Source organism: Cloeon dipterum, chromosome 2 (assembly GCF_949628265.1).
Source record: "Cloeon dipterum chromosome 2, ieCloDipt1.1, whole genome shotgun sequence".
NCBI lineage: Eukaryota > Metazoa > Arthropoda > Insecta > Ephemeroptera > Baetidae > Cloeon > Cloeon dipterum.
Window position 1 is genome coordinate 15,910,842 of NC_088787.1, and position 27,986 is coordinate 15,938,827.

The 27,986-nt window shown below is 42.1% G+C and overlaps 2 protein-coding genes across 5 annotated transcripts; one reads left to right on the top strand and one right to left on the bottom strand.

The window, feature by feature from the left end:
- Ass (argininosuccinate synthase) lies at nt 1–3,073 on the top strand. The gene is made up of 7 exons (XM_065477383.1): nt 1–296; nt 1,055–1,300; nt 1,353–1,620; nt 1,813–1,958; nt 2,432–2,570; nt 2,626–2,727; nt 2,872–3,073. Exons 1-7 carry the CDS (start codon nt 126–128, stop codon nt 3,036–3,038), a joined length of 1,239 nt encoding a protein of 412 aa, XP_065333455.1. The 5' UTR covers nt 1–125; the 3' UTR covers nt 3,039–3,073.
- Nucleotides 3,066–27,967, bottom strand: LOC135935226 (5-hydroxytryptamine receptor 7). Of its 4 annotated transcripts, none has more exons than XM_065477384.1 (5): nt 27,800–27,967; nt 6,005–6,147; nt 5,213–5,490; nt 4,665–4,956; nt 3,066–4,445 (listed from the first exon to the last, which is right to left on the bottom strand). In XM_065477384.1, the coding sequence occupies exons 3-5, from the start codon at nt 5,481–5,483 to the stop codon at nt 4,040–4,042; spliced, it is 969 nt and encodes a 322-aa protein (XP_065333456.1). In that variant the 5' UTR covers nt 5,484–5,490; nt 6,005–6,147; nt 27,800–27,967; the 3' UTR covers nt 3,066–4,039. The 4 variants fall into 4 exon arrangements, with proteins under 4 accessions (XP_065333456.1, XP_065333459.1, XP_065333457.1 ...); XM_065477387.1 differs by having other exon boundaries at nt 3,066–4,430; nt 27,800–27,965; XM_065477385.1 differs by lacking the exon at nt 27,800–27,967 and adding an exon at nt 9,366–9,814.
- Nucleotides 27,968–27,986: the final 19 nt, after the last annotated feature.

Here is a 27,986-nt window from a genome sequence, read left to right on the forward strand (position 1 = left end):
CTAATGAATGATAACCTAGACTGTCGACCTTCCAAAAACTCCCAAGATCGTGTTGCAGCTTCACATTCAGTTGCTGGGAACACCCATTGCGTTGGCTGCGGGTGTGCTGTGTGAGAGCTTTTGATATGCCTGCGAACAGCGTAATTTTGGCCTACAGCGGAGGGCTTGACACTTCCTGCATTCTAGCCTGGCTCGTGGAAAAAGGTTTTCAGGTCACGGCCTACCTGGCGGATATAGGCCAGGAAGAGGACTACGTGGCGGTACGCAAGAACGCCTTGTTACTGGGAGCTAAAGAGGTACATCAATGAAATTACAATGCAATTGAACTTATTTTTCAAACAAATTTTCATTCACAAGAAAGCTAGTTTGTTATTTTTTGTGTATTAATGTGGCATTCAGATAAATCACTTTTTAATCATTGGTTTCAATAACAATAAAAAATCGTATAAAATGATATGAAGTATGTTGGTGTAATCAGTCAGGCAATTACACGTAAATTGCGAAAAAAATATTTTTTCAATATTTTTAATATCCAATTGGATCGGTTAACAGCGGTCCGGGGTTCATAAGGGTGTTTGATGACATAGTTGAGGGGTTGTGGATCAAGAAGTATTTGAGAGCGTGCGTGGATGACGTCATAATAGGCACGCCGACAGCGGAAATGCATTTAACGATTAGAAATGCATAATGATATCAGGCAATGACACGTAAATTGTGAAAAAAGAAAATATTGTCTTCATAATTTTTTATGATTCACATTTATTTGTTATACATATATGGCATCCCTTATCCATTATATACAAACTCTTCTTTTTTCAAAATTTACGTGTAACTGCCTGACCGATTAAACTATCTACTTCATATCGCTATACATAAATGATTTCAATTTTGAAATGTGTCTTTAGAATAAAAATAACTATCATCTAGGGCATAATATTGTTCACGAGTGTTTTTTTGTTTTCAACAAAAACTTTTAACTTATTGTGTCTTGAAATTTGCGCTTTAAAATTTTTTTGGTATGGACAATTAATTTTTGCAGAACATACAATTTTAGGTAGTAATTGATGACCTGAAGAGCGAGTTCGTGTGTGAATTCGCGTGGCCTGGGGTGGCATGTGGCCTGCGATATGAGGGCCGATACCTTCTGGGCACAAGTTTGGCCAGGCCGGTGATCTGCAAGGGCCTGGTGCGAGCCGCCCTCGAGAGAAACATTGGCCATTTCGCCCACGGAGCCACTGGCAAAGGAAACGACCAAGTTAGGTTCGAACTTGGCTGCGCGGCTTTGGCACCTCACCTCAAAGTGAATTTTATTTCTCATTACCTCTTTTTGTGACGCAAAAGAAACAATGCAGGCGATCGTACCTTGGAGAGATGCCGAGTTTACTAGGCGTTTCAAAGGACGTCAAGACCTGATTGCCTACGCCAAGGCGAAGGGATTCCCTGTGCCCGCCACTCCTGCTGCGCCATACAGCACCGACGCGAATCTCCTGCATATCAGCTACGAGTCGGGGATGCTGGAAGATCCGGCTGTGTCGGCTCCGAAGGGCATTTTCAACATGACGACCGATCCTGAGGATGCGCCTGATGTTGCGCAGGATATTGAAATTGGCTTCGAAAAGGGTAATAATACTGCAAGCGTTGATTAATAAAATGCGCACTTGTTAGAATTAATTGCGAGAGATGCTTTTTCGGAGGGCTCTCCATTCTGGCTGGCTTTAAGCTGACTGACTGACTGAAATTAACTCGTCCTTTTGCAAAGGCGACGTTTTTGCTCTTTGAGGCAATGAGTGTTACGACCCTTGGGGTTTTCAGGTCTGCCTACGAGCGTCAAAGTGCTCCCCGACGGAGCAGAAGTGAGCAAAAGCCCTGTGGAGCTATTCACCATTCTGAATGCCGTGGCTGGCAAGCACGGAGTCGGTCGTATTGACATTGTGGAGAACCGCTTCATTGGTCTCAAGGTATTTTCCGCACGAGCCAGTTTGCACCAAGCGACCCGTCGTTTTTGCCTCTGCGCCTCCGCAACTCATTTGCCTTTATCCCAGCCGCTCTTATTATTTTCTCATTCCCATCGCCACATGGCAATTGACCCTATAATTTTGCAATTTAGTTAATATTACTCCTTAGAGTCCTCGAGCGTTTCTTTTATTTAATCTGCATAGCTTTCAAACAGTAAGCACTTTAATGTCACCCGAAAGTGCATCATCTCCGGCACTTATAGAGTTTAAAAATGATTGTCGGATTAACAGGCCATTTTAAAATGAACGTAAAACAATCTCTTTCGAAATTATTGTGAGAGATGACTTGAAAGCTTTTCAAGGTGCCTATTTAAAATTACATTATAAAGTATGTAGTTTGAGTTTAATGCTAGAGAGGCAAATTGCACTTCTTCGTTGCTACACTAATTGCAATCAATATTTCCCAATCCTCATAGTCACGCGGAGTGTATGAAAGCCCAGGAATGACTGTGCTCTTTTTGGCCCATTTGGATTTGGAAACGTTCTGCTTGGATCGCGAAGTTCTCAAGGCCATGAGAGGATTGAAAGATTCCATGACCGACTTCGTTTACAACGGTAACATCTTTAAAAATCGCGCTAAAACCAAACCATTAAATATTTGATTATATAGGATTCTGGTTCAGTCCAGAATGCAACTTTGTGCGCGATTGCTTGCTTAGAGGGCAGAACGACGTGAACGGCAAAGTTAAAGTGCGCCTTTTTAAAGGATCAGGTATGTTAAGCTTTTACTCAATTCCGAGCTTGCGAATCAAATTTTTGCTGAGCCACAGTAGCTAGCAGAGGCCAGAAAATTGCATTAAAATCTAATCCCTCATTCAGCAAGTTGATCCTTTATAAAACGTGTGCGTCTTTTCAGTCTCCGTTTTGAGTCGAAAGGATAGTGGCAGTGGATCGCTTTACAACCAAGCTCTTGTTTCGATGGACGAGGAAGGTGGATTTACTCCGTCTGACTCGACAGGCTTTATCAATTGCCATGCACTTCGTTTGCGCGAGTACGCCAGATACAGGAGTAATTTGAAGTGAAAATCGCTGAAATAAAATATCGCTTGGTAGTTGGAGTGTTTGGGTTTTATTATTTACAAAATTTCAAACATATGTATAATACTAACTATTAGTAGTACATTGTTACAACTAAATGAAGTGAACTGCGATTGGTTTCACTTCTGACTGACACATCATAGGACTAAAGGTAAAAGTTAAAACAGCATAAGCTGAGAGGATCAAACAACTCACGAGGAGTGCAATTTTTGCTCTGTATTTTGTTCCTTTACATATGTATAAAAAGCAGCGTTATTTCCAGGTCTGCGAACTGCAGTACAGTGCCAACGCCCTGCTGTGTATTTAACGAAAATGTATTTCCAAAAATGCTCTGTCAAAAAATGAGCTGCTTCTTGCAGAATGCAAACTGTTTAATGTCTGTGAGTACAAAGGATTGGGCGAGGTTTAGTAGTTGTTACAATAGGAACTTGAGAGTACAAAAATAAATTAAAAGTTATCCTACATTCTGAGAGAAAACTTCTGTACATGAGGCAATGTTCAGTGCTGTTGAATTACAGTAGGATGATTTTAAAAGGGCGTTGATCGTGGTTTGCATATCTTTGTGACAAATGACAGCGACTGACAAGCAGACTCTTTGACTGAACAGCGCAAAATACTCTTTGTAAGTAAAATTTAAAGACTAGATGATCGAACCACTGTGGTTCTTTTAAAAGAAGACGTTTATCAAGTCAAAAGCAGTCACGCTGAATGTGTGAAATGCACTCTTTAAAAACAGTAGTTTCTTGTTTTTACAAAATTTTGCCAACTCCTATAGAGCTTTGTGTGTATGCCTCTACAAATTATTAGGAATTTATCTCGGCTTTTCTTTGTAAAAGGCCACTTCATTCAGCGCATGAAATAGTTTTAGGCATTTCCGTTAATGCAAGATCACTAAGATTGCAAGTTTCCGCTGGTGGTGAGCGGCGTTTCTTGTGCCTGGAGGTCCGCTCCCTCCTGCCCAGCAAGTGGAGCAGCCACAGCCGCAGTCATTCCAATTCGCTGGTGCCTTGCGTGCTGGTGCCGCTGGAAAAAGAACTCCTCGACGTGTCCGGTGGGCTCTCGACGTCGGCCGCCTTGCAGCTGGGCGCCAAGGAGGCGGTTATCTCACGCCTCCAGCCGCCGTAGGACTGCGGCCCGCGGCACAACAGCATGCGAGCCACCTCGCGCTGCAGCCGTCGGCTGCGGAAGGCGAACAGGGCCGGCGAGACAAGCGACGTGCAGGACAGAAGGGCCAGCGAGGCCGCCAGGGCCGGAGGAGGGATGCTGAGGCCCAGCTGGGTGCGCAGCAGCAGCAGGGCGCAGTACGGCGCCCAGCACACCACGCAGGTGAACACAACAAGGAAGGAGATGCGTGCAGCCCTTGCTTCTTCGCGGTATCTAAAATTTAAAATACTGAAGAAATAGGGACTTTAGTAACACACTCAGTGAGTAATTTTAGTAGAAACAACACAAAGACAGTTGTTATTGAAACTATTCAAACAGGATCGATTATTTTTTATTTTTTCATTGATATATACATATATTATCATTCATTTGTTCGACTAATGCATTTGATTCAAGATAATTTTAAATTAATGTCAAGGTTTCTTGAATGATTTCCAAATGAAGTACCTGAATAAACTGGCGTTTGAAATGCGGTGTTTGAGAGAGCTGACGAGTCTTGGCTTTGATGTGCTTTGTGGCAGCAGCGGTGGCGAGATGGGGGTGGAAGGATCCACGTGGCGTCTTGCCCTTTTGCTGTTTCTGTGGGCCTCAGCGTAAATGCAGCCGTAGAGAAACATTAGGGTCAAAACGGGGATGATGAAGAACAAGCTGACAAAGGCGATGGCGAAGTAGTGACGGAACAGTCTTGGCGGGAGGGAAAAGCCTTCCAACTTCCATAAAGACGTCTCTTCGCTCAAACCTGTGAATGGAAATACAAAATTAAAATTGGAAAATTTCGGCAGTGTTGGATTTTCCCCAAATTAAAATATTTATTTAACTTTTTAAATTTATATATAAGAGATTAGTCTTCAATTCCCCGAAATGATGAGAGAGGATTTTCGCGAAAATCCTGCGCAGAGCACTAATTAGCATTCAAGCGGCGTGCAGCGCGTTGTTAAATTAAGATTCACGCAGGGCGATCAGACGACTGGCTGGCAGTAAGACAATCGGCTTACCTGGCAGAGCTCCAGACGCGGCGACCACTCCAGCGAACCACGAGGCGAGGGCGGCGTGCATGGGTCTGAAGCCGTGGTAGGTCAGAGGTCGCAACACCGCCCTGTACTGGTCAGCAGCCACGCAGAGCACGCCGATGGCCGAGCTGGCCAGTATTCCGGCCGCCGAGCTTTCACCGACGGCCCCTGAAATCGCGCTCGGCCGCAGAAGGTCAAGGGCGCCCAACGTTGGAAGCAGAAAGCATGACAGCAGGTTGATGGACAGCAGATTCATCACTAGCCTGCCGGACAAAAGGCGGGCGTCAGTGTTTGTTTTCGGTTTTGCATAATTGTTTTAAGAGGTTGTTTGCACTTTTGCCTCAGGGTGCATTAGTCATCACGCGGCTGACTGAATTTATAACAAAAACATTTGATAAGTGTGTCGAACGTTTTTGCGCAGAAATGACATTCAACTAGTATAAATAACAAGTGATAGAAATGCTAGGAAAGAAAGCACTAGAAAGAGTTAAAATAGATGTCATTTTTTTGAAACGGTTGCCATTTAACGACGCAAAATATATTATTTTACTTCTTGACCTCCTTTTTGCAATTGATAACACTTCAAGTTTAAAGTTTAAACGACATTATTCGATTTGCTTTATTTCCAAGTATTCAGAATTGCAGCCTATGGTTTCGGTTGCTTTTATTCTAAATAAGTTCAACTTTTAAGCTTTCAATTGCGGCACTCGTGAAAGCCGACACAGCAAAGAACTTTGAAAGTTCCATTTGAATAAAAATATCTTTAGCTGGGCTCACCTGTTTGATCTGTTCCGCAGCGCTGCTGTTCGCGTGAAGACTAGCAAAACAGCTCCGTTGGCAAAGGCACCCGCCAAGCCCAAGAGGCCCAGCACCACAGCCCAAATGGGGCCTTCATACGGCCCTGCCAGGGAGGACAATTCCTGCAACAGAAAGAGTAAGACGGTCAATCAATCGTATCACCATAAAATTTAATTGATTTCCTGCTCCGTCCCGAAACTGCAATTTACGCGGTGTTAATCGATTTCAATAATAAATAATGGAAAGTCCGTCAGACCAAGGTTCTCGCCGGTTTCGGTGTAATTCGCAAAATGCAAATTTCTGCTAATCGAATTATGCGAACGCGAACGTTTTGACCGCTCAATAACGCTCCAAAATCGAAAACTGGATTTGGCGGCGGGATTAAAAGAGCTGAGATGATTTGCAAGTCGGAAGCAACGTCAGGGTGAACGGCCTAGAACCATCCAATTTGTGGACAAAGGTCGGAACTGCGGGTCGCCCACTAGCGCGCGCGAGAGCAGTCTCGCTCTCGGCTCTCCCGAGAACAGCAGGGCCTTGCACGCCCAAATACAGAGCATCTAATCTCTTCCTCGTTTTCTTTGTCTCTCTCCGCCGCTCGGGCACCCTGGCCAAAGGCTCGAGCCCGCAGGGTTTACGCCCTCGGAGCTGCGGATTTGCACCCACCGCTTGCTTCGCTTCTGGGAAGCGACAGGCCCACTTTCCACGAACGAGAGAGAAAACAATGGGTGCATTCGCCGCGCACTCTCTGTCATGGTGATTACCATTATTACTATTAGCATGCATTGTGCAATGCAAGAATCTACGGTTTTTACTTTAACCCGTGAGCGCCGAGACCTTCCTGCCCGCGTATTCGCAAATTATCTCGCATTTGCATCGTAATGATGCAGGTTGGTGGATTTTCAATAACAGGAAAAGAATTATGCAAAGGTTCGATTATCTGAGACTTTCCTCTTAAAAAAATAAGTGAACAAATTATGTGGGAGTTTAATGCATTTTTTTCTAGACTTCTGCACAAACTTGATCATGTTTATTAATAAGAGCTTCCCCTGTGCAGCCGAGAAGCACCAGCCGATAATTCATCTTAATTGACTGGATTTGTACGGATAGAAAGAAATCTGTTTCTTAAAAATATGACAAATTTACCAAGCCCTAAGTGTGCTGTATTTTTGGCATTTTGGGTACGTCCTTTTGCAAATTAAAACTGTTCAGTTGGCAGTTTTCATTATCAATTAATGCATTATTCTATAGCTGCGGATTCTCAAAGGTAGCCATGAACATAAATACATTTTATATAAAGATTCAAGCACGTGAAATGGAGCAACACTTGTTGGCCAAGCACGAAGTTTCTAAGTGTTGCTAAGGAGGAAAAGCACAAGTGTGCTTGATAGTCGGCACACATTTTTGTTTACTGTATATTTGCCTTCAAAATTTAGTTAAGCAAATGTTACAATGTCTCAAACTGACAATATGAATTTAAACTTATTTGATTAAATACAGTATTCTGAGAAAAGATGTTGACTGAGATGTTGTCTGAGAAAAAATCTTGAAATTCATCTTGACAAACTAATCTGGCGTGTCTAATGATTTATTTAGATACTTGAATTTATCCTTCAACGGAAAAAAATGAAATTTCCCCTCGTCACCAATACCAATATCAAGTTGGACGAGGAAATTTCCCATCGGCAGGTGGCCAATTGACGTCAGCGGCCAGGATAGGAGTGTGCGATTTTCCTCCCGGTCCGGCTGGGCCTTCCTCATCTGCCGCGCTTTCGACGCATGTATGAGCTTTTCGCAGGTGTGCGTCGCGGTCTCGAGCGTGTTGCCAGCCAGTCTAGAGCTAGCTGGGCCACTCCTGCGCTAATCACGCGACCTGTTCGCGGAATCCTGCAGACAAGTTGCCTTAAAAAGAGCAGCGGAGAGATAGAGTCGCTTGTTTACGACGCTATAAGGACGCCCGTTGTCGGTACAAAACGCTTTGTGCGCGCGCCATCGAGGCAAGATCTCTCGCCGGTGATTGACAAGCCGAGCCGCTTAAGTACATCGAATTGCACACATGATTTCTCCGCGAATTATCCCACTTTGTTTGCCGGCTTGCATCATCGCATCTCCCGTTTCTACTCCTTCCCCGAGGAAAATTCCCTCCGCTTCTATCTTTCTCTAACCGGGAAAACGAGGTGACTTCAGCAGCAGCAGCAGCATGAGTCAATGTTGACAGAACGGCTAGTTTTGCAAGCAACCAGTGAATTTGCAAACCTCGCCATGCTATTCGGCGCACGAGAAATGTGAGGCAAATACAATGTCATGACCTCACCCAATATTTTTGCGATGATTGTCCGCTGTTTGTGTGGTTCTTGCCAAGCGATCAGCACAGCAGTGGCGCACACGAGGTTTCACCTTGGCGCATCTAGTCGCGACAAGCAGCATTCATACACGTTTTTTAGTTGCGCCTTTCGATTTCGTACGGGGGAGCTTGAATAAGGCAACTTGCACACCTTCGATCGCGTCCGATTCGTTGGAAGTAATAATATCCCCATCCTGCATGGTTCCAAATGGACTTGTTGCGAAAAAAGTCGAGTCATTTTTTGTCGGTTGACTGACATTTTGGTATTCGGGAGATGTGCGGACATCGACCTTAGTTGAGAAAATTGGCGTCTCACAGCCATATTTGTAATTTTTTAATTTAATATAATAATTAAAGTTGCCAGCGCTCTTTTCTACTATTCCATTTTTGCTTAATAAATGAGTCTCGTCAATGTCATGAATATGATGAAACCCTACATCAAGTTAAATAAGAAAACAGTATTGAGAGTTGACACAGTGACATTATTGTGAGAAATCATTGATTGAACGTCCATGCGGTGTTTGCTCTTGTTATTTATTTATGCTTCGGGGGGATGAAAAAATGAAATATTTGGTTATTTATTTTAACCTTGCTGTTAAAGACTAAATCTAATGATTTGAGAACCTCTAGAGGCGAACCATTTCAATAGCTATATTGTTCAATAATATTTTTCTAATGATAAATTTCTTTATTAAAATTAATTTTTTTCTACATAATGGTTAAGTTGCAAATTATCAAGGCAATATGCAGCAGAGAAAACGTGGGAATTAGAAAACTTATAGAAGTTACTAAATCCATCACAAAAGCGTTGGCGTGAAACAAGTAGAGTGAGAGAGATATTTAAAATAATTATGCCGTACAACTGAAGACCGATTAAACAGGTAGATAAAAAAATCAGGGCTTCTTAATAGACACTTTCCTTCGAGCTACGCGGCGCAACTAATGAAGGCGACACATACGCAGGAGAGCGACGCACCAATTAGGCCAAAGCCGACTCACCCGGCGGCAGACGTGGAATTTTCCGCTGCAAGCCGATCCAGACTCGCTGGCTGCTTTTTTAGCGAGTCAGTGGACCCGCGGAGGCAGCCGCATGCTTGCTGAATAACGTGTTTCAGCCCCAGACCGTGTACCATGCGAAAATTTATGCTTTTGCCGTGGTGCGCGCGATTATAATGTAAATGCCGGGCAGGCAGGCATCTGGCGGGCGCACGAGGAAAAATCACTCGTCTTTATTGCCAGTCGAACGAGAGCATGTCATAAATCCATAATAGCCTCATCCAACCAACGCAACGAGAGCAGCGCACCGACACCGACACAGCCAGCCGATGTTTTAATTATTATGGGCCGCTCGTCAAGCGTTAAACTCGTTATTATTGCTAGTTGGAACTGGGTGTCTGTCGGTGGTGTGTGTGTTCGATTATTAACTCCCTCTTTAAAATACGCGTGGGATAAATTATGGGCCTGCTCCGCTGTGTGTGTCGCGCTCATTGAGAGTGACACCGCTTCACGAGATCGCTTGAGAAGCCATAAACTCAATTTATTACGAAATATCAGATAATAAGGTACTCATATTTAATAGACTGCAACGATGACAAATATGATCGCTTTTTCGCCTATTTAGATTCAGCTGGTGTAATCCTTTGGCTTTGCTGATTCAATTTGTAAATCATTGCAAAAAACTCCTCTGACGTAAAGTAATTTATATATTAATAGCGTCCGCTGTTACACAATGCCGGCTGAGAATTGAAGGATTTCCTCGACCTCTCGATAGTTTTAAATCGCATTTTTTTCTATTTATATTGTGCACGTTGCGCTCGAGTGTGGCGGCATTCCGTGCAGCAACACACCCACAACAGCCTCCAAATTGAATTACAGATACGATTTGCTGCATGAAAAGAAATCCTGTTCGTGCAGGCGCTGTTTCCAAGCGATATAACTTGAGAATGGCTGTACTCGTCGAATCAATTGAACAACTATCGCGAAAATGAATGGCACTACTCTCCAATGTAGCAGACAATACATGCCCACACGCCCTCGGAGCGTGTACTTCCACCAAAGAAGACGGAGTGTGTGAATACATATATGTTTTTTTATCCAGGTGAGATATACGGTCGTGCCGCTCAAAATCAGCAATTCAGCGGGCACGGTACATTATGCGGTCAGCTAAAGGGAGGGAAGAGCGCTGATACTGTCGCCACAAAAGTGATATGAATACTCGCGTTGCACCCCGCACACGACGGTTAAATTATTTTAATGGCTTGGTTTAATGCAGGCCTGTCACAACTAAGAGTTTCAAAATCAATGACATAGATACCAGTGAAAAAAATATAAAATTATTGTTACACGAAATAAATTTGAATTTTTACCGTTCTAAAATGAATTGCAGTGACGGAATATTCTCAAAAAATTTTACAAGCGCGATAGAGGCATGTAATTTTTATTTTTGTAGATAAAGGTTTTTAAAACATTTGTTTTAACTTAAGAGTTTTCTGATTTATTGCAACAGTTAAAAACTTTTGAATGAAAATAATAAAATTTAAGCTCAAATTGAATATAAAAATTCCCAGAATTCCAATTTCCAATATCAGCAAGCAATTTTGAGTTTCTATCTGCGGGGTCTAACAATTCACAAAGCAAATCCTTGGCATCAGTGCCGTTTATGAAACCTGCGAGCCTGCGTTCTGTATTATGCATTTTGGACTGACACACCGGACACGCTGACCAAAACCACATTACATAAAATATTTTGTCCATACGCATGATGTGTGTATGTATATAAATGTCTACGCATTGTTTTGTCGCGCTCGCGTTGCATCAAGCCCAAGATCGGGCAAGGCCAGAAAGAAAGTGACGTCAGAATAAAATCACAAGAGGCACCAGATGGCTCGGTAAACAGGTTTGCGCGGCAGACAGATCGGCGCTTTTACAGTTGAGCTCATTTTTCCGCCTGCCCCAGGAAAACCAACCAAGTCATCTACGCGCCCAATTACACCGCACTTCGCAGAATTTGTCGGAGAACAATCGGACGGAATGCCTTTATTCCTTTCACAGACGCGTGTGACATTTTGAAAATTTATGCCGCTGCGCACTTTGGGTTTGTGTCGATGCAAGTGTTTAGAAAGTTTTCAGCCCATAGACATCTGTCGGCCACCGCGGTTTTAAGGAAGTTCAAGGCTGACACTTGAATCAAAGTGCATTCAATCGATCTTGTGTCATTGAGATTTTTCTGCAATCGCATTTGCATTCAACGTTTCGTAAAAACTCTCCCTCACAACCGGCTCTAGCCACTTCACTGATTGTGAGCTGGCTTACGTGAAAAAACGCAGGAATACTACGGGTTAAAAATACGCCTCAAAATGCTTAGTGTCCTTATTTGTGCGGGCGATGCCAACTTGGAAATCCTGTATCTTATGAAGGTCATTCCGAATTTCACGCACGCCTCGAAAATTGGTATAAGTAAAAATTGGAATAATAATATGTTTCCTCGTCAAATTCAATTGTGTTCACTCTCATTGTTAAAGGAGTATGTTGCTCACCTCAATATTGTGTTTTCTTTATTCTCTCATCACCATATAAATCTAATATACCAAGCCTGTGGGAGGGATGTGAGAAACAATTATAATCATGTGAAATAAATAGAGCCTTGAAATGGAAATGCTCACAATTCAAAATTGCAGTTAATTCCGTTTTAACGACATCAAAATAATAAAAATATTTCTTACAGAATGAGTAGCTCAAAACTAAAGGTTTGCATAAAAATATTACGTTTTACATTACTATTCACGCCACGGTCCGTTGACGTTGCTCTTATAGAAACATCAATCTCAGACAGCTCTTTGACTTTGGCTCCACTCAGCTTTTGTAAAAAATTGACTCCTCTGGCGTCAGATTATGTCTCGGCTGCCCATCACATGCCCACGCCCTTATACTCAAAGAGTGGATCAGCAACGAAAACAATCAGGCAATTAAACCGAATAATTTCGATGTTATCGCTCATCAATAATAACAAAAAGTTGTCTGGCAGACCAGCTCTCGGAGTGAAGGAAATAAAACCTAACTACCATTTAAGAGTTCCGCCCAAGCTGCGTGAGCGGCCAAGTTCAGTTCGCGCGAATTCTCGTCATAACTTTTGCAGACCATAAATTAGATTCACTCTTAAAAGCTTATCGTGGAATTTTACAGCAGTCGCGTCCATTTATTGGGGAGAAAAGTGCTTAGAGCTGAGGTGATTCATGCTATTTGCGTTGAATAACCCATCTCGGAAAACGTAATCCATTCAGCATTTCGCCTTGGCCGTGGCAGTTTTTGCAAAGTCATTCATTTACTAGGATGCAGATTGATATGAGAAACAACGGACAGCGCTAAAACAAACTGTTGCAAACGGCGGCGTGTAGGAAGCCCACACGCGAAACGTCAAAATTCGCATCGTTGGCCCTGAGAGTGAATGTAAAAAAAATGTTACCGGTTGCATGTTCCTTCGCTCGATGGTTAATCCAAGTGGTAAATTACTCATTGAATTCTTGTCTGAGCGTGTTTTCAACCGATTTACTTCCATGCGGATGATAATTTTAAAATTGTGCCACTTCGACTGAGTAATTTTCTCGGCGGAGTAATTGCATTTTTATCTGGTTGAATAATGTTCAAAACAAAAACAAACAAACAATATGTTTTCCTACTTTTGAATTAACGGTGAAACATATTCCGAACCGTTGAAAGTTGATCACATATCGGGCAAGGCAAAATATGGGGCTAACAAATCATAAGTGAACTGGCAGGTATTAGCATAGAAATGGCCAGCACCCAGCAGAGATCACGAGGGACAGGGCCAACAATAGCGACGCTGTTTCTATTTCCGTCCCACGCACTGGTTGAACCCCTTCACCAGTGAGCAAAAAACTGGCGAGACAGCGAGCCCGGTATTCTCTTTCGGACAACTCTTTTTGTCAGTGGCGAGGCTGCGATTTGGAGCAAGCCCAAAATAATCATTAATTGGCTGCGTTTCTGTTGTTTATCGAAAATCCTTGCTGCATATTAATCGGCGCTTTGTTTGATCGGCCGAGCGACCTTAGGCAAGCGCGCGCCGAGCGAACGAGAGACCTTTGCAAGACAAGTCAGCGGGCTGGTGTAATGAGACCGCCTCGGCAGCAGACGTGCATTGTCCTTGTCTAGCAGCGCGTAATGCAATTATCTGCCAATTATCACTCCACTATTGATAGCAGCAGTGATTCGCAAACAGTCTTCTCCTTGGTGCGAGTTATCTTAATTACAGAATTAGCTCAGTCAGTACATCCGACGAGCTTTCCGTCAATCAGCTTTGATTTGCCAAATCCACTTTGCCTTTGCATCATTGGGGGCTTAGAGCGTAATCAGACGACAACGGAGCATGAATTGGCTCCAGCGCGACAGTCGTCTCAATGCGATTCTTTGCAGTAGTAGGTCGTGAGTATGTGGACCGATACTGTTTACAACTCAATCAAATAGGGAGAATTTCTATGGTTGCCCTGCTAACCCAAAATAAACCAATTCTCGGAAGGCAACATTGACGTGTATTGCAGAAATATACAAGCTAGATTTAATTATTGCATAGCCTTGGCAAAATGATTTGAATGAATTATGTAAATGATCCTTCGTCTGTATTGATTGGACTAGTAGTTTTAAAATGCACAATTCATTCTTTTGGGTATTGATATAAAACGTTTTTTAAATATTTAACTGCAAGTGTTTACAATTTTGCAGTAGCTACATTCTTAGAAATGCCATGTTTTGAGTCAATAAAACAGAGTATTAGACCTCAGCTCATGCGTATTTACATTAATGCATTTAATGTCGCGTCGTGTTTACGTCCGATGCAAAAGGTTTAGCGGAAAAATTCAATGTCAAGCAGTTACTCGGCAGATAGGCCGCCGCTTTTTATAGAGTAAATGTTTGCCTCTCATCTCTAATATACACAGGAAGACACTTCTCGTAAAGATAAGCAAATATTGTAAATGGTTCGTTTTTAAAGCGCCGAAAAGAAAGGCGAGAGAGATGAATATTAACCTTCGCGAGCTGACAACACCCACGCGGAGAAATTCCATTACGATTCCCCCGCATGGCTGGACTTGGATCACTTCGCCTGTCTTAATTATTTATTCACGTTGCGTAATGAACGCTTAATCTTAAATTTCGAGTGAGTTCCAGCCGGTTAGTATGCAGAACTCGTGCCACTGCGAAGGAGAGTTAATATTTCACAAGCTCTCAACGTGGTTAATTGTTTTAACAAACCTTGTGCTCTGCAAGTATGTAAATACAATTGGTTTTTAATCTGCTCGCGAACAATTACAGAATTGGATAAGCGTGTTAGTAAATATGTTCTTTGGTGATTTAATATAAGTACTCTAGACAAGTGACTTGCAACACGGCAGCAGCTAAGAATACATATCTCCTATATTGATAGGTGTTTGTAAATGGAAATCGTGAGCGTGTTTTAACCGTGTTTTCATAAATCGAGCTAGTTGCAACAATTAACTTTATTGCTGCCTTCTCGTTCATTTTAACAATCTCGTCAGGCAAATCAGCCTCAGAAGCCAATTAGCGAGGCATGCAGATTTAAATAATCTGCCTCCCCAGATCTGCCATTTGAGAGAGCAGCGCGAGGAAAAGGGAGTTTGCGGCCAATTATCACAGAGCTCATTGTGCGTTGTTCTAGAGAAATAATACAACAGATGAACAGAGTGGCTTTGGTGACACCTCAAAGCCTGTTTTGCATGGGTGTTATGCAACAATAACCACAAATAATGCCACTCATTACATAAGTCACTTTGCTTTGATGCGCTTATAGATATATGCTTAGACTTATATAGGCATGAGCTTATGGCGGATGACTATGGTTGTCGGTGTTTTACAGGGATGTGGGAAAACTGTTGAAACCTTATTTTCTTACATTTGCATATCAATATTATTGAACAATAGCATACTGGGTAGTTGATTTTTCCAATTCCTAATGTGGAATGGTAGAAACTATCGATAAAAATCATTCAACTATCAATAAATACCTCCTCCTCTTTCTACGTGCCATTAAGAAATTGATAAAAGAAATATCTGAATTTTCCCTTATTTAATTTGAACAATCAAAATCATAAATATTTCTTTTGCGTTTTCCTCCTTAAATTTGTATCATAAAAAACACTTATTTAGCCCGGAAATAATTTAAATGCCTTGATAATTAGCTTGGTCGCCAGTGAGTCGCTTGCATGGTCAGAGCACGAAGACTGGGATTGTTATTTTCGCGAGAAGCTTCAGGGCGAACTAATTGTCAGTGTCTGTCGCAGCATCAGTGGCTATTTTTACACACCATGACAGTAATTAGGTGCAGTGTTGTATAAGTTCTCGTAAAAATTTACACGGTTTAAATCCTCGAGGAGAGTTTTATGGTGTTTTGACGAGTTTAAATTAAAAGCGGCTGTTTTAGTGCAATTTGAAGAGTGCATTGGCACGTCAGCGCGTAATGGGACCTTGTTTTTTTCTAAGCTTTACACAATCAGCGTTTTCAGACGAGATCAAGATCACCAAAGCTCAAAGCTTGAGAAAAGAGTCTTGCAAACCGATGTGAAATCTCCTCCACGTGTTGGCGAGAGAGAACGCAATATTCTGCATGCGTGCATTACGAGACGACCTGGTTCTTGTGGTCGTTAACTTTTTGGATTTTTAGAGGCTTAGAATTAAAACTGTAATGCGTGAAAGGTTTTTACTTAGATTTCCAGGATGTCTTCCCTTCGAAATTTTTCAAAATTGAAGCTGACTTGCGAAAGGCTCATAATGAGCTAAAGGAATTCTTCAGAAATAGAGTTGCAACTAAATTTATCGCTTATGCAGCTAAGTGCATGCGCCCGCCTCTGTGTGTGTGTGTGGATATGTATTTATATAAATGCAGTATTCCGGCCGTGTGTTGACAGAAGGGTCTGAGGAAGCTTGCGAGGAATGTTGATGCTCATATTATTTTTTTCTTTGTTCTGGTGCATATAGTGTGTTTAAAAAGCCGCGGGCCAAAATTAGATTCCCCTTTGCTCATCTGCATTCGCGTTGCCGGTTTTGTAATCCGCGCGCGCGGCAGCCACGCAGGCAGTGAGAAAAACACAAAGGGATGTTTTGTTCTTTCACAGATGTTAATATATCAAACAACCACTCGGTCCGTCAGCGTCGGTTGTTTTCGCCGCAGTAACAAACATTATAATGCACACTGGTTTGGTCTGGTTGGGAACCTTATAGCGGAGCGAAATTTCTAGGCGGGGGTTAGGCTGGCCCCCGCCTGATCAAGGCTGTCCACGGCACAATCACATGCCACCGGTGACCATGCTGGCCCCCAGTACGAAATTAGCAACACGCGCAAAACCGCTTTTTGGCAGCCGCCTTTGTTTCCCTCTGTTTCAGCTTTCATTAAGATTAATTCTGGCCTCATTTAATTCAGATTAAGACGGCCGATGAAAGCTTTTAAGCATGTGGTGCTTTTTTGTCTAATGCTCTGCCCCTATAGCAGTGATTCGAGAGATGATGAAAGAATATGAGCGGTTGAAATATCTGGCGGGCAATCATGTTTCTTCAAGGTCTAAAAAATATTTCTAATTGAATTACCTTTGGAAACCGTTGACAACAGACCGTTAGATTAAAACTTCAAAAAATTGGAGTGAAATAATATTGTGATTGTTTTAATTAAAGAATCCAAAACATGATGTTGCAATGGACAGCTTCTAAACGTTTAAGAAAAGAAGAAGAATTTTCAATCATCAACACACAACATACACCTCCATTAACTTAAAAATTAAAATCATAGAAAAAAACAGCATTAGTTCATTGCTCTTCCTTTTCTCAGTGCGCTAATGAAAAAAAGGACAATTGAAAGAGAACTGCTCGAAAATTTAAAATTCTTATTTTCTTTCTAGAAGTGCAGTGTCATTTCCCTCTTGAGCATAAGCATCGTTACAGGGTGTGCCATATACAAAATTGCAATGTATAAACACGCTTTAAGTCTTCACTGCGCGTGGGCTCGATGAGAAATCCAGATATTTGGCAATAAATTTCGCGCCTGCCTCATAATTGGCAATTAGTTGAATCACTTTGATGCTCACTCGTGCATGCCATATGCCTGGCTAAGAGCTTGTGTCGCTCATTAGCCAGCGGCAACACGGATCGACGGCGCCTTGGCCTTCACGAGATCACTTTTCTCGGCGGCACACACACCACGCTCTTCCCTGGCGAGCTGCACGATTATCAACCAACTCACACCGGTCCTTGTTCATCGTTCGTTCGTTCTCCGACACCCAGCGTGTGCATAGAAAGTCGTGTGCTGATGCCAGGATGCAAAAAAAAACAAGACAAAAGACGGCCCGAGTGTTACCCACAGCAGGGTACACTCCAGGGTGACGTCACGCGCGCGCTGTAACAACTATAATCGTACCATTTGCAGACGTCTTCGCCGCAATATTCCCATTGATTGACTGCAAACGCACGTGCTTCCTTGATCGCAGTGCGGCTTATAGTGAGAGATGAGCAACAACAAAACGTGAGCGTCGTGCGAGAAACGATTGGCAACTCTTTTTATTTTGTCAAAGTTTTTAATGGCTGTTCCGGGAGCAAAGGGTCTTCATTAAATGCAGTTGCCCAATTCTGCCAATTTAACAAATTTGGTTGATTCGTGGAATGGAACTATAAAGAGGTGCAGAAAACTCTAATCAGCTAATTTTTGAGAAGTATTTTACGGTTTTAAATACCCACTGAACTATTGAGAAACTCCTTTGGGAATTAACTAGCATCTACGAAAAAGCAGCATTAAAAATATGATCTCGTGAATTGGCTTAAATTTGCCTATAAAAGAAAATTGGTGCTGCATGCGCAAGTTCGACAGCGGATGACGGAAAAATCTCACTGTTGGATGGAGAAGGGGTGTACTGTTCTTTGCCCTTTTATGTAATAGGAGAGTGGCAAACGAAGCCTCGCAAATTGCAGTCTGGAATTGCTGCTGCTTTTCGCCGGTTGCTTACGCGCACTGAGCGTTACACAATATTATATGCCTGACGTATTTTTGCAGGATTGAGTGACGCTGCGCTAATGGGATTTTAAAACGAATCCTGACCCATGATGTTCAGCAATCACATGGCGAAATCCGATACTGCCAATAAATTATTGTTCATCTCGTGATTTGATATACGCCAACGTCTTCAATTTCGGAGGAAAAACGAAACTCACAGTTACTAATGAGATTCTGGTCTCGGGTGGCTGGTGGCTTAGGCTTAAATATCGTAAAATTAATGTGCGAATGAGGCAGTAAATTAGTCATAAATTTTTTTAAGGTTGTGCGTCAAAGCGTGGAGACGATTTTTGCTGAGGAGAAATCTGACAAAAAAAAACAATGTAAATTATGCAGTACATTAAATAGAAATGATCAAGCACTCGCGATTTAATTTGATAATGCTCGCGTCGGATTTCACTTTCCGTCTCAACAACTCTTGTTGGCGTGAGTGATATTGAAATTTGGCTACATCATCTAATCGCAAGGATATAATGCAAATAAAATACGCGCGGGCAAACAAAAGGCTGTGCAACCGACGCACATGGCACGTGAAATGCGTCAATCGTCCGAATCGCGGCGGCAGGAAAGGGTTTTATTATTATAGCCAAGCGCCAGGCGACAATCCAAATGAGCCCTGACTCAGCCTGCGAGAACTACCATAGCGATGGCTACAAATGAATTATGATCGTTTTATTGTCGCGCTTGCTGTATTCACGCTTGAGTTATGGCTCGATAAATTTATTGGCACCTGCAACTCGCAAAAGGGTCAAATCTGCGAGCGCGAAATCACTTTTTTCTGGCCATAACCAGTTTCTGCACTTCCTTTTTGGTCTGATGATGGAGTTTTCTTATTTTGACAAACGGTGAACCCAGAAAGTTCTTCGCAAGGAATATTACACAGATGCTCACATTAGGAAAGTGACTCATGCCAGGCTGTACGAAACAGACGACTCGGCGAGTCGGCGCACGTGTTTTAGCAGCTGATTAAACATTTTTATATTTCCAACTTTTTAGTTGACAAATTAATTTTATGTAGAAGCTTAACGAATGCTTAAATTAAAAAAATTTGCCTGTCTAAATTAATCCAATTAAAGGCATTTAAAGTTCTAATTGAAATCAATTATGAGACGATGTAGGCAGCTGCAAAATAACTTTTATAATAGAGCTTTAAAAATTTCACGTTCAGGGCCCGTGCAACTTATCTGTTATTACGGTAAATTAAATTTGAAATTTCTCCTATAATACGGCTTATAATTCACTCTCCTAACCAGTCTGCTGAAAATGAGTAACTCTTTGTTCTTCTGACACGATAATGATCGTGGCAATCATTCATAACTGAATGTCATATTTGCGCTCCATTTAGCAGAAAATTACGCGAGAAGTTCAGCATGTGTTGCCATTACAATTGACTCATGGTAACAGGCGGATCAAAGGAGAGAGAAAACAAATAGTGTCTGTCAATCGGCAAACGGTAATTCTCTGCGCGATTTGCGTTCTTTCGCGCACAGTGAGCGAGAGGAAACCCTCTCTCGGTAGCACTATTTGCATACTGGATGATCCAAATGAGTGAGAGATGGAGAACAGAGAGTCGAGTGACGTACCGAGTCAAGGCCACCCTGCTGCCGCTCTCAGCAGCCTTCCAGACAATGAGTTATTTCCAGCCACTTCAGATTAATTTAATTTGAATAATTCATCGCGGGCTTTTCCACAGGCAATCTTCATGAGGAAGATCTTCTAAGTTTGCGCTCCGCCTCATAGAAGCTCGCCTGCTAAATCTTTTCGGAAAGGGCTTGCAGCGTTTCAAAACACAACCCGCACGTGTGGAATTTCTAATCGAAACCAGTTGAATAAATAGCCTATTTATTTTGAAGCAATTGGGAAATTTTTAAGGTCACATTTCCATTTGCGATGTGACACCTGGTAGCTGTTTTGCATTAAAATCAAATGGATTCTTTTCTCTGGAACAAAAATGGAGACATTGACCCTTTTGAGGCGAAACAAGATCCATTTGCCAGGGCAATTTATTTATCATTTTCGCCGGCCGAGAGAAAGAATTATGGCAAAACAAGCAGCAATAAAGCTTCGGCCTAAGAATAATGTCATGTCGGTTTCTCAAGTGAAGCGTGCGATAAGCACTCAGGCCGACCAACACCTTGGTCCTTTGGGAGGTCACCACGAAAGGTCGCTGTCTCTAATCTTTGGAACTACAGCAGCACAGTCACAGTCGTGATTAATCAACGCCTCGGTGGTCCGGGCACTCTCCATGCAAATGTCAATCCCCAAATTGGATATCAAAGTGGTTCTTGCTAAATTTTCAGTATTATGTATCGCATAATATAAAAATAATAGAATTGCGAAAAATTAGGTAAAATTACACAAAATTAAGCAAAAAGAATGTTAATATGCTTTATGCAATACCACAAGCTCTTCCCACGGATTGAGAAACTGCATGCTGAAAAGCATTTAAAGGAGAGAAAATTTATATTTCATTTTGTTTACGATGTAACATTACACGGCAACCGCAGTTTCAAGTTTCAACAACCGATTGAAACGTGCATCTTCTTATTGATCTTTCTCAATCAACAGCTTATAAAAGAAAGGACATAGCATCGTTTAATCCAATTTTAACATCTGAGCGAGTAAAAGTGTGAGTGTGCCCACATCTGCTGAGCAGTCATGCGAACCAAACGGACAGCCAAACGTCCACACCCACCGTTAGCTTTTTCTCTCCAAAAATAAAATAATAAATCGTGCCACAAGGGAAAGAGGCTGTTCGTTCTGTGGGAAACTATCACTGTTCGTGATCCTCACGGACAAAACGGTCAATGCAGATAATACACAGCAAGCCTTGACTGGCGGCAGCCGGCAGGAATCGTCGCAAATCAGTTTTTACAAACAGATAATTTAATCAGTGTATAGAAAGCCGCACTAGTGATTACAGGGAAAACGATTTCACGATCTCGAGGGCAAAAAAGATTCTGAGAAATTTAAAAGTTGCCACACTGCTGGCAGACCGATCTGATTTGACACGATTACCTTCTCAAACAGCCTCTTGAGATAAAATCGGCAGCTCATTAACAAGTTTGAAGAGATGTGTATATGCGTTCGATGTTATTATTGCAGTCCACGCACTTGACATTTACACACATACACGCGACTGAGGTGAGTCGAGCCATGTGGTTGTCCAGAATCATATTCAATTGGGCCAAACAGGCCATGAACTAATTTTCAGACGTGCACATGAAACGTAGCAGGCCAAGAGGTATGTACAGCGCCAGTAAAGATTATGCCGAAATAGATTCGCACAAAATTCAAGGAAATCCCAGCAGGGCTGCAGGAAACAGACGACACTGAGTCACCAACGGATCTGGAACATCCTCTCTCGTATTTCATCTTGACACTTTCCCCGCACGTGTGGCGCCCATTGAGTGGAAGCATTAGCACGTATGATTAGATTTGCTCAAATCGACATTTCAATTTTTAATTCTTTCTCAAGCTTAAATTTTGAAAGGTGCGTTGAGAAATTTTAAAAGTGACTTCTGAGATTTTGGAAGATAGTTTGACACATTTTTTAACATTAAATAATTCCGCACATAAAAATAAGTTATCTAAAAAAGTATCACAGTCCCAGTGAGGTAGCCGTTTTTACTGTCACTGTCTCTTTAGGTGGACCTTTGAGAGGAATCGTGAATACATTGCAAATTACCTCTCAGCTCATTCTCGTTTTCTCCTCAGCGCCTGTGCAATAATAACTTGATGCGGGTGAGAAAACGCACTCAACAGTCTATTTTGAGAGTGGCCTTAAATGTCTCTCGCGTCTCCTATATATAATACTGAGTATGAGTGCATTATGCGATGAAATTCTCCCAGCAGACTTCGCATCGGCCTAATTCTACCGAAGCCAAAGCAATGTTATATGAACGTCTCCTCTGTGCACAGTATATAAAAATGCAGTTTCACACGCTTGGTGCACAGCAACGGATCATTATTTTGGTAAAAAAATGCACGTGGATTGCTCGGCGTGCATGCGTGTAATCTTGAACTAGACCCACATCGAGCCGGCGCAGTCGATTTCTCCGGCATCATAAAAATATTCTAATGCCAGTCCCGAGGCATTCTCCGAGGACAATAGAAATGCAATTATTTTGTAGCAGAGAGTGAATTTTATAAATAATTCAGCTGAGCTAGCGGCCGTGCTTGAGCGGCCTGCGATGCGCTCATCGCAGGTGTTTTCCTTCCTGCTGTGCAATCAGTGAAAGTGTTCTACGAACGGCTGCCTTTATTTCCATCGGCGCGATCTGATACGAAAAGCGAATTTCAATCCGTCTCGCGAACTCGACGAAACTGAAATCGAACGGCCAGAATGAAAGAGGGAAACCAACACGCAGGCTAGGTGTTATTTTTCTGCACACGTTTCAACGCGAGGGCATAATTTTAGCTGCCGTTCTGTTTGTTTGTCTCGCCGCAGGTGAGTGTAATTACAGCTTTCTACGCGTTCTAATGCTTTGTAAGTGGTAATCTCAACTGTGGCCAATTAAAATGTCAACCAGTGCGGTTTTTAATGTTATTTGTTTGCTGAGAAAAGGGATTGGAACCAAGTTCAGGATGATTACCTAATTGGATCGGTCGCATTACAGAAAAAGTCGATGACAATGCAAGAGGAAAAACTGTTTTGAGCACCTCATTTTTAAATGATAATCAAAATTTGATTTTTAAATTTTTATCAAAGAGTAAAAAGGATTAAAGGACTACGTACCGCACTAATTTTCTCATGAGCTAAAATTGTAGTAAAAACCCAGTTACGAACACCAATACTTCTTGTTCCTATTCTCCAGGCAAAAATGTAGGATGTCTATTGCTGTAAATTTAAACAATCTAGTAGCAACAAAAGCAGACCGGTTTTGGAGGAGTTATTTGTTGGTTGTAAGGAGCGGTATAAAAATTTACTAGAGATGAATGTTCTGTGTAACCAGAAAGTGTGCAACAAGTTATTTACACGAGATATTGCTTAAACTCTACTCAGTTTTCGTAGGAAATATTAATATTTTATTCAAATGGGGCCGGCCGATGTGAGTCACTGGAAAGAACAGTCAACTCGCCCCCGTTTCGTTTTTTGGCATAGCAACAGATCTTCAAAGCAAGTCCATTTCCACACAGCGGCAGTTAATTAATCGGAATGATCCTTTTCGCTGTAATCAGCGTCAATAAAGCAGGGGCCACTCGAGAGATGAGAGGCAATAAATCTGGGGCGGGAGCGATTTTCACGTCCCTCTCGATTCCTTCGCATCCGAGCACTTTCTTTCCACTCTTGAACACTCTCTTTTCATATTTTCCTGAAAGGACTTCATTAAGCCGCGTCTGGCAAAAATTTTTGCATTGTGCGAATATGCCATGTTTTGTGTGCGCGACGAATGAAAAACAGCGTCGCCTAATTTCCATCCTGTGCTAATCTTACCCTTGCAAATTTTAATTAGAGCTCACGCGACACATCAGATTCATTAACACGCCGCCATCATTTTCCTCTAGCCTGAGCACGTAGGTTCGTTTATTTGTTTTCTCAGTTCGCAATCGAAAAACAATATCGCGTGCTTCAGGAGCAACGTCCATGAAGTGTAATTTGACAAATGCGGCGTGCCATTGAAAAAGGTCAAAGTGAACTTACAAATAAAAGGATAGAAGATGTTGAAATCCAACGACCAGATTTTTACCTAAAAAGAAAAAGTAAAATAAAATGGAAAAGTGATGTCAACCCATTTAGGGGAGTGCTCATTTGACTGGCGTTAATGAGGCAGGTTGATATTGAGTAAACACGGTCAAACCAAGCGGAAAATCTCTCATCATCAGATTTTTCCGACCAACCCAGGCAGAGAAATATGAACGAAAATTCGACTGTATTTGTTCGAGTGGGTTTTTTGAATTTAATAAAATTCAATTATAATAGGCAAACCTGTTCCAAACCAAAAAAGTAATTATAGTGCATCATAAATATAATTAATTATGATGGTTCAATAGTTCAACAAGTTTATTCAAGTATTTAATATGGAAATAGCTAATTAATTAAGAGCCGTAGATAAATTTCCTTCATCAAAGTTCGGGAACAAACCTTGCAAATGATGCTCTATACCAGCAAGTCCTCAGAATTGGAATTTATCCATAACATTGCTGATGGAGGAGAGTGCCACAGGCTCTCATGCTCAGTTTGCATACAGACACCTACCATTCGGGCCCCCGCATGCATATAATAATTCATTAAATTCCCAGTGAGGCGTTTTAATTCGAGCCGCAATGATTAATGACTCCCTGATGGGCGCTCAGCATTCGCGTGCAAGTTTGGAGTAGGAACTGATTCGCTCGCTGCCGTGTTGATTTTCCTACTGGTGCTTCATTATTCGGCACTAATTGCTTTCTATTAACTAAATCAAAACTCCCAGTCTTCTTTTTTCGCTTTCTGGATACTCACTGGCTCGGAAAACAAACCGGGACAGCATTGTTCCTTTAATGACTTAATGATTAGTGCGCAGAAAAAAAGCTATAACCTTAACTCGATTTACTTGTAAGGCATTGCGCGAGTAGGAAATTTCCTTGGAATGAAAAGGCACGGATATAGTAGCGCGAATTGATTCGAATGGGCGTTGCAATAAATTTTGAGCTTGCCGACTGCCATTGCCATTTTTGCGAGGCATAAATCTTGACCACACTTGATGACGGTTTAATGGGCTTGTAATAACAACGAGCCCATCGCAATTTGCATGTGGCCTCTACTTTTTAATTAGATATCCGTCAACACCCATCCCTGTGCTGTGCGCGCGGCACACAAAGTTTTAACTCAAATGCTCGACTCATGCTTGATCACTCACTAGACGCAAACAGCACATCACCGCGTGACATGCATGTAATTATTTGTTTGATCAATCATAATTCAAGAAGTTAATTCTTGCGTCACATGCACGCTTTTTAAGCTCAATTAACTTTCCATGTTGGATAATCGCCACGCCAAACTGGCGAATCACACCATTTCTGATCGCAGTTGAAAAGGAAAATCAGCACTTCAAGCGCTGTCAGATTATGCAAGTGCGATTGAATAACTATCTGTCGAAGGATTTTGACGCCCACGCGGACGAAAATTGAAATGAACACGCGCAATAAAGCAGAAGCTCTTTTCAAAAGTAGGTTAACATAATTGGACCGCGGCTGTTCCTAAAAATAAATTTTTGGAATTATGATGGATTTGCAGGCGGAGAGTTTATAATTAGAAGCGCGGCATGATCACGCATCGCGCTGGCCGTAAACACGTATTGACGTCTCCTCCGAGGGCGAAAAGTTCACGATTCCAGTGCAAACATCCAAATGATGAAATTCCAGCGGCACTTTTCACCACTTACTTTGTTGGTAATCCAATTGCACAGCTGATGATCGAGTGAGTCCACAGATTAAACAGGCGCGGTGGCAGGGGGTCATGCGATACGCTGCTGCCTCCATTTGATTATTATAATATATAGGCAGGCAGTCATCTGATCGCCCTTCAATTGGCACACATAGCATTCGCACGCTATTTTTAGCCGGGCAGCAGACACAGCCGCTCAACCATAGAGTACTCGTCTCTATTATATATTTATGCACTCACTCATTCAGCTCTCAATGCATTTGTGCGCATGCGAAATTAGGTATATTTCGATCCGACTGAATCCCATTGACTAAATTACCATAAAAATATCTGGCAGACTTCAAAACAGTGCCTGACTTTGGGCGCGTGGCTGATTTATGGAGTGTTAAAGCAACACCTCGACCCAATAAACACCCCCGCATAAGTCCTGTTCAAAGCTGCTTGTAATTTTAAAACAGTACACAGCGTTTCAATTTTCTAATAAAACGCCCGACAGGCTATTGTGAAACCACCCTACATATATGATTAATTAACTGTTAGCGCTGGATTAGTGATAATTAAATTTCATATTATAAGAGCTCGAGTGCATTATTATTACTTTCCTTTGGGTACCGGGACAGCTTATAGTGTTGACGACTGGGTGCTGCATGCAGGCGTGGTATTGTCGCAATAAGCGATTAGTATTAACAGAGCCGCCTCAACGCCACTTTTGTTCTGGATTATTAATTTATGCCCCGACGATCGAGGCAGAAAAGCCGTGCACCAAATCCAACCAGAGATGATAAAATTAGCGTTCAAGGGCTGTTGCTAGTAAGTGCCGATGGCACCGTCCGTCGCTACAGCGCGAGTGGGCTCTTTTGCTGCCAGATTCCTATCTATTCACACTCGATTTGCATAATTTGCATTCAAATTGTTTTTGCAGCTGGCCGATTTCCGCTCGATCGGCTCACAAAGTGGCGCTTTCGGAGTAACGCGGCGAAATTAACGCGTATCCGTACAGCTGGAATGCAAATCGCTTGCCTTTTAACTGGCCTTGGTAAACACGGATTTGTCAGCGCATGATTAATGCTGCCCGCTCAGATGAGTGCCTGCGAATTCTATCAGGCATAAATTCTGCCGAAAAGGGGAAGCCGAGCTTGTAAAGAAAGACACTTGTCCCCATTTAAGGTGATTTACATTTATGGAAGCTTTTAGTTTCTGAATGCAATATTAGCAAAACAAATTATTAGCTGCGGCACATCGCACTGATATCACGGTTGTGCTTTTTCTAAACAGGGTTTTTTCTCTCTACAGCACATGAGGTGATATATCCATTTCAAAACAAGGAAATAAGCTCGCTGAAGCTGGAGTATGATTGTGCTGTGCACCCACTTTTATAGCAGCTTCCCAGATAAGCTCGTGAGAAAAAATCGGGATTTTACTCAGGTACTTGCCGTTATTGATTTATCACGGTCTCTATGGAGTACACAAAATGAAATTTAAATTTACCGTTCGAAGGAGTATATTATTCCGAGAACTTGTAAAAACAACACAAATATTTCACCACTATCTTAGGTGGTAGCAGAAAACTGACTAGAGCAAAATAAAATTAGAAAAAGCATTCACGTGTAAAAACATTATCGTAGCCGGACAATGTGAGCAATAATTATCATCAAAATGATTCATGCTCACATCGGCGCGAACAATGACTCTTCTCGCTCTTGGCAAGCTAGACGTGCTAACGGACCATCATGATCTTCTGCAGAAGGACAGTCAAAAATAAATTGGCAAATAAATATAACGTGCTCCGTTAGCACCTCGACTACTTATCGATGTGCAAATTACTAGAAAAGCAAATAAATTAAATTGCTCGCCAAAAAAATCGCTTGGTGCGAAGGAGGTAGCACGAAGCAATTATTTATTTGACTGCATATTTATTTATAACTAAAATCGTGGCAAAGAAAAATAAATTAAGGGCGTTGGTCGGAGTCTGATCGAGCACGAAGTACCAAGGAGTGTACTCACCAGGGAATCCAGATTGGCTGAAGGTATGTAAGTCCGTGCAATTGCTCAAAACACACTCATTGTGCGGCTAAGTGGCTGGTCGGAGAGCACTGTCTTGGTGGGAAGGCTGTTGGCTGGCCACTGATCGCAATGAAAGTGCACCGGACTAACTAACAGCTTGGCAAGATACCCACGCCAGCCCGCCAGC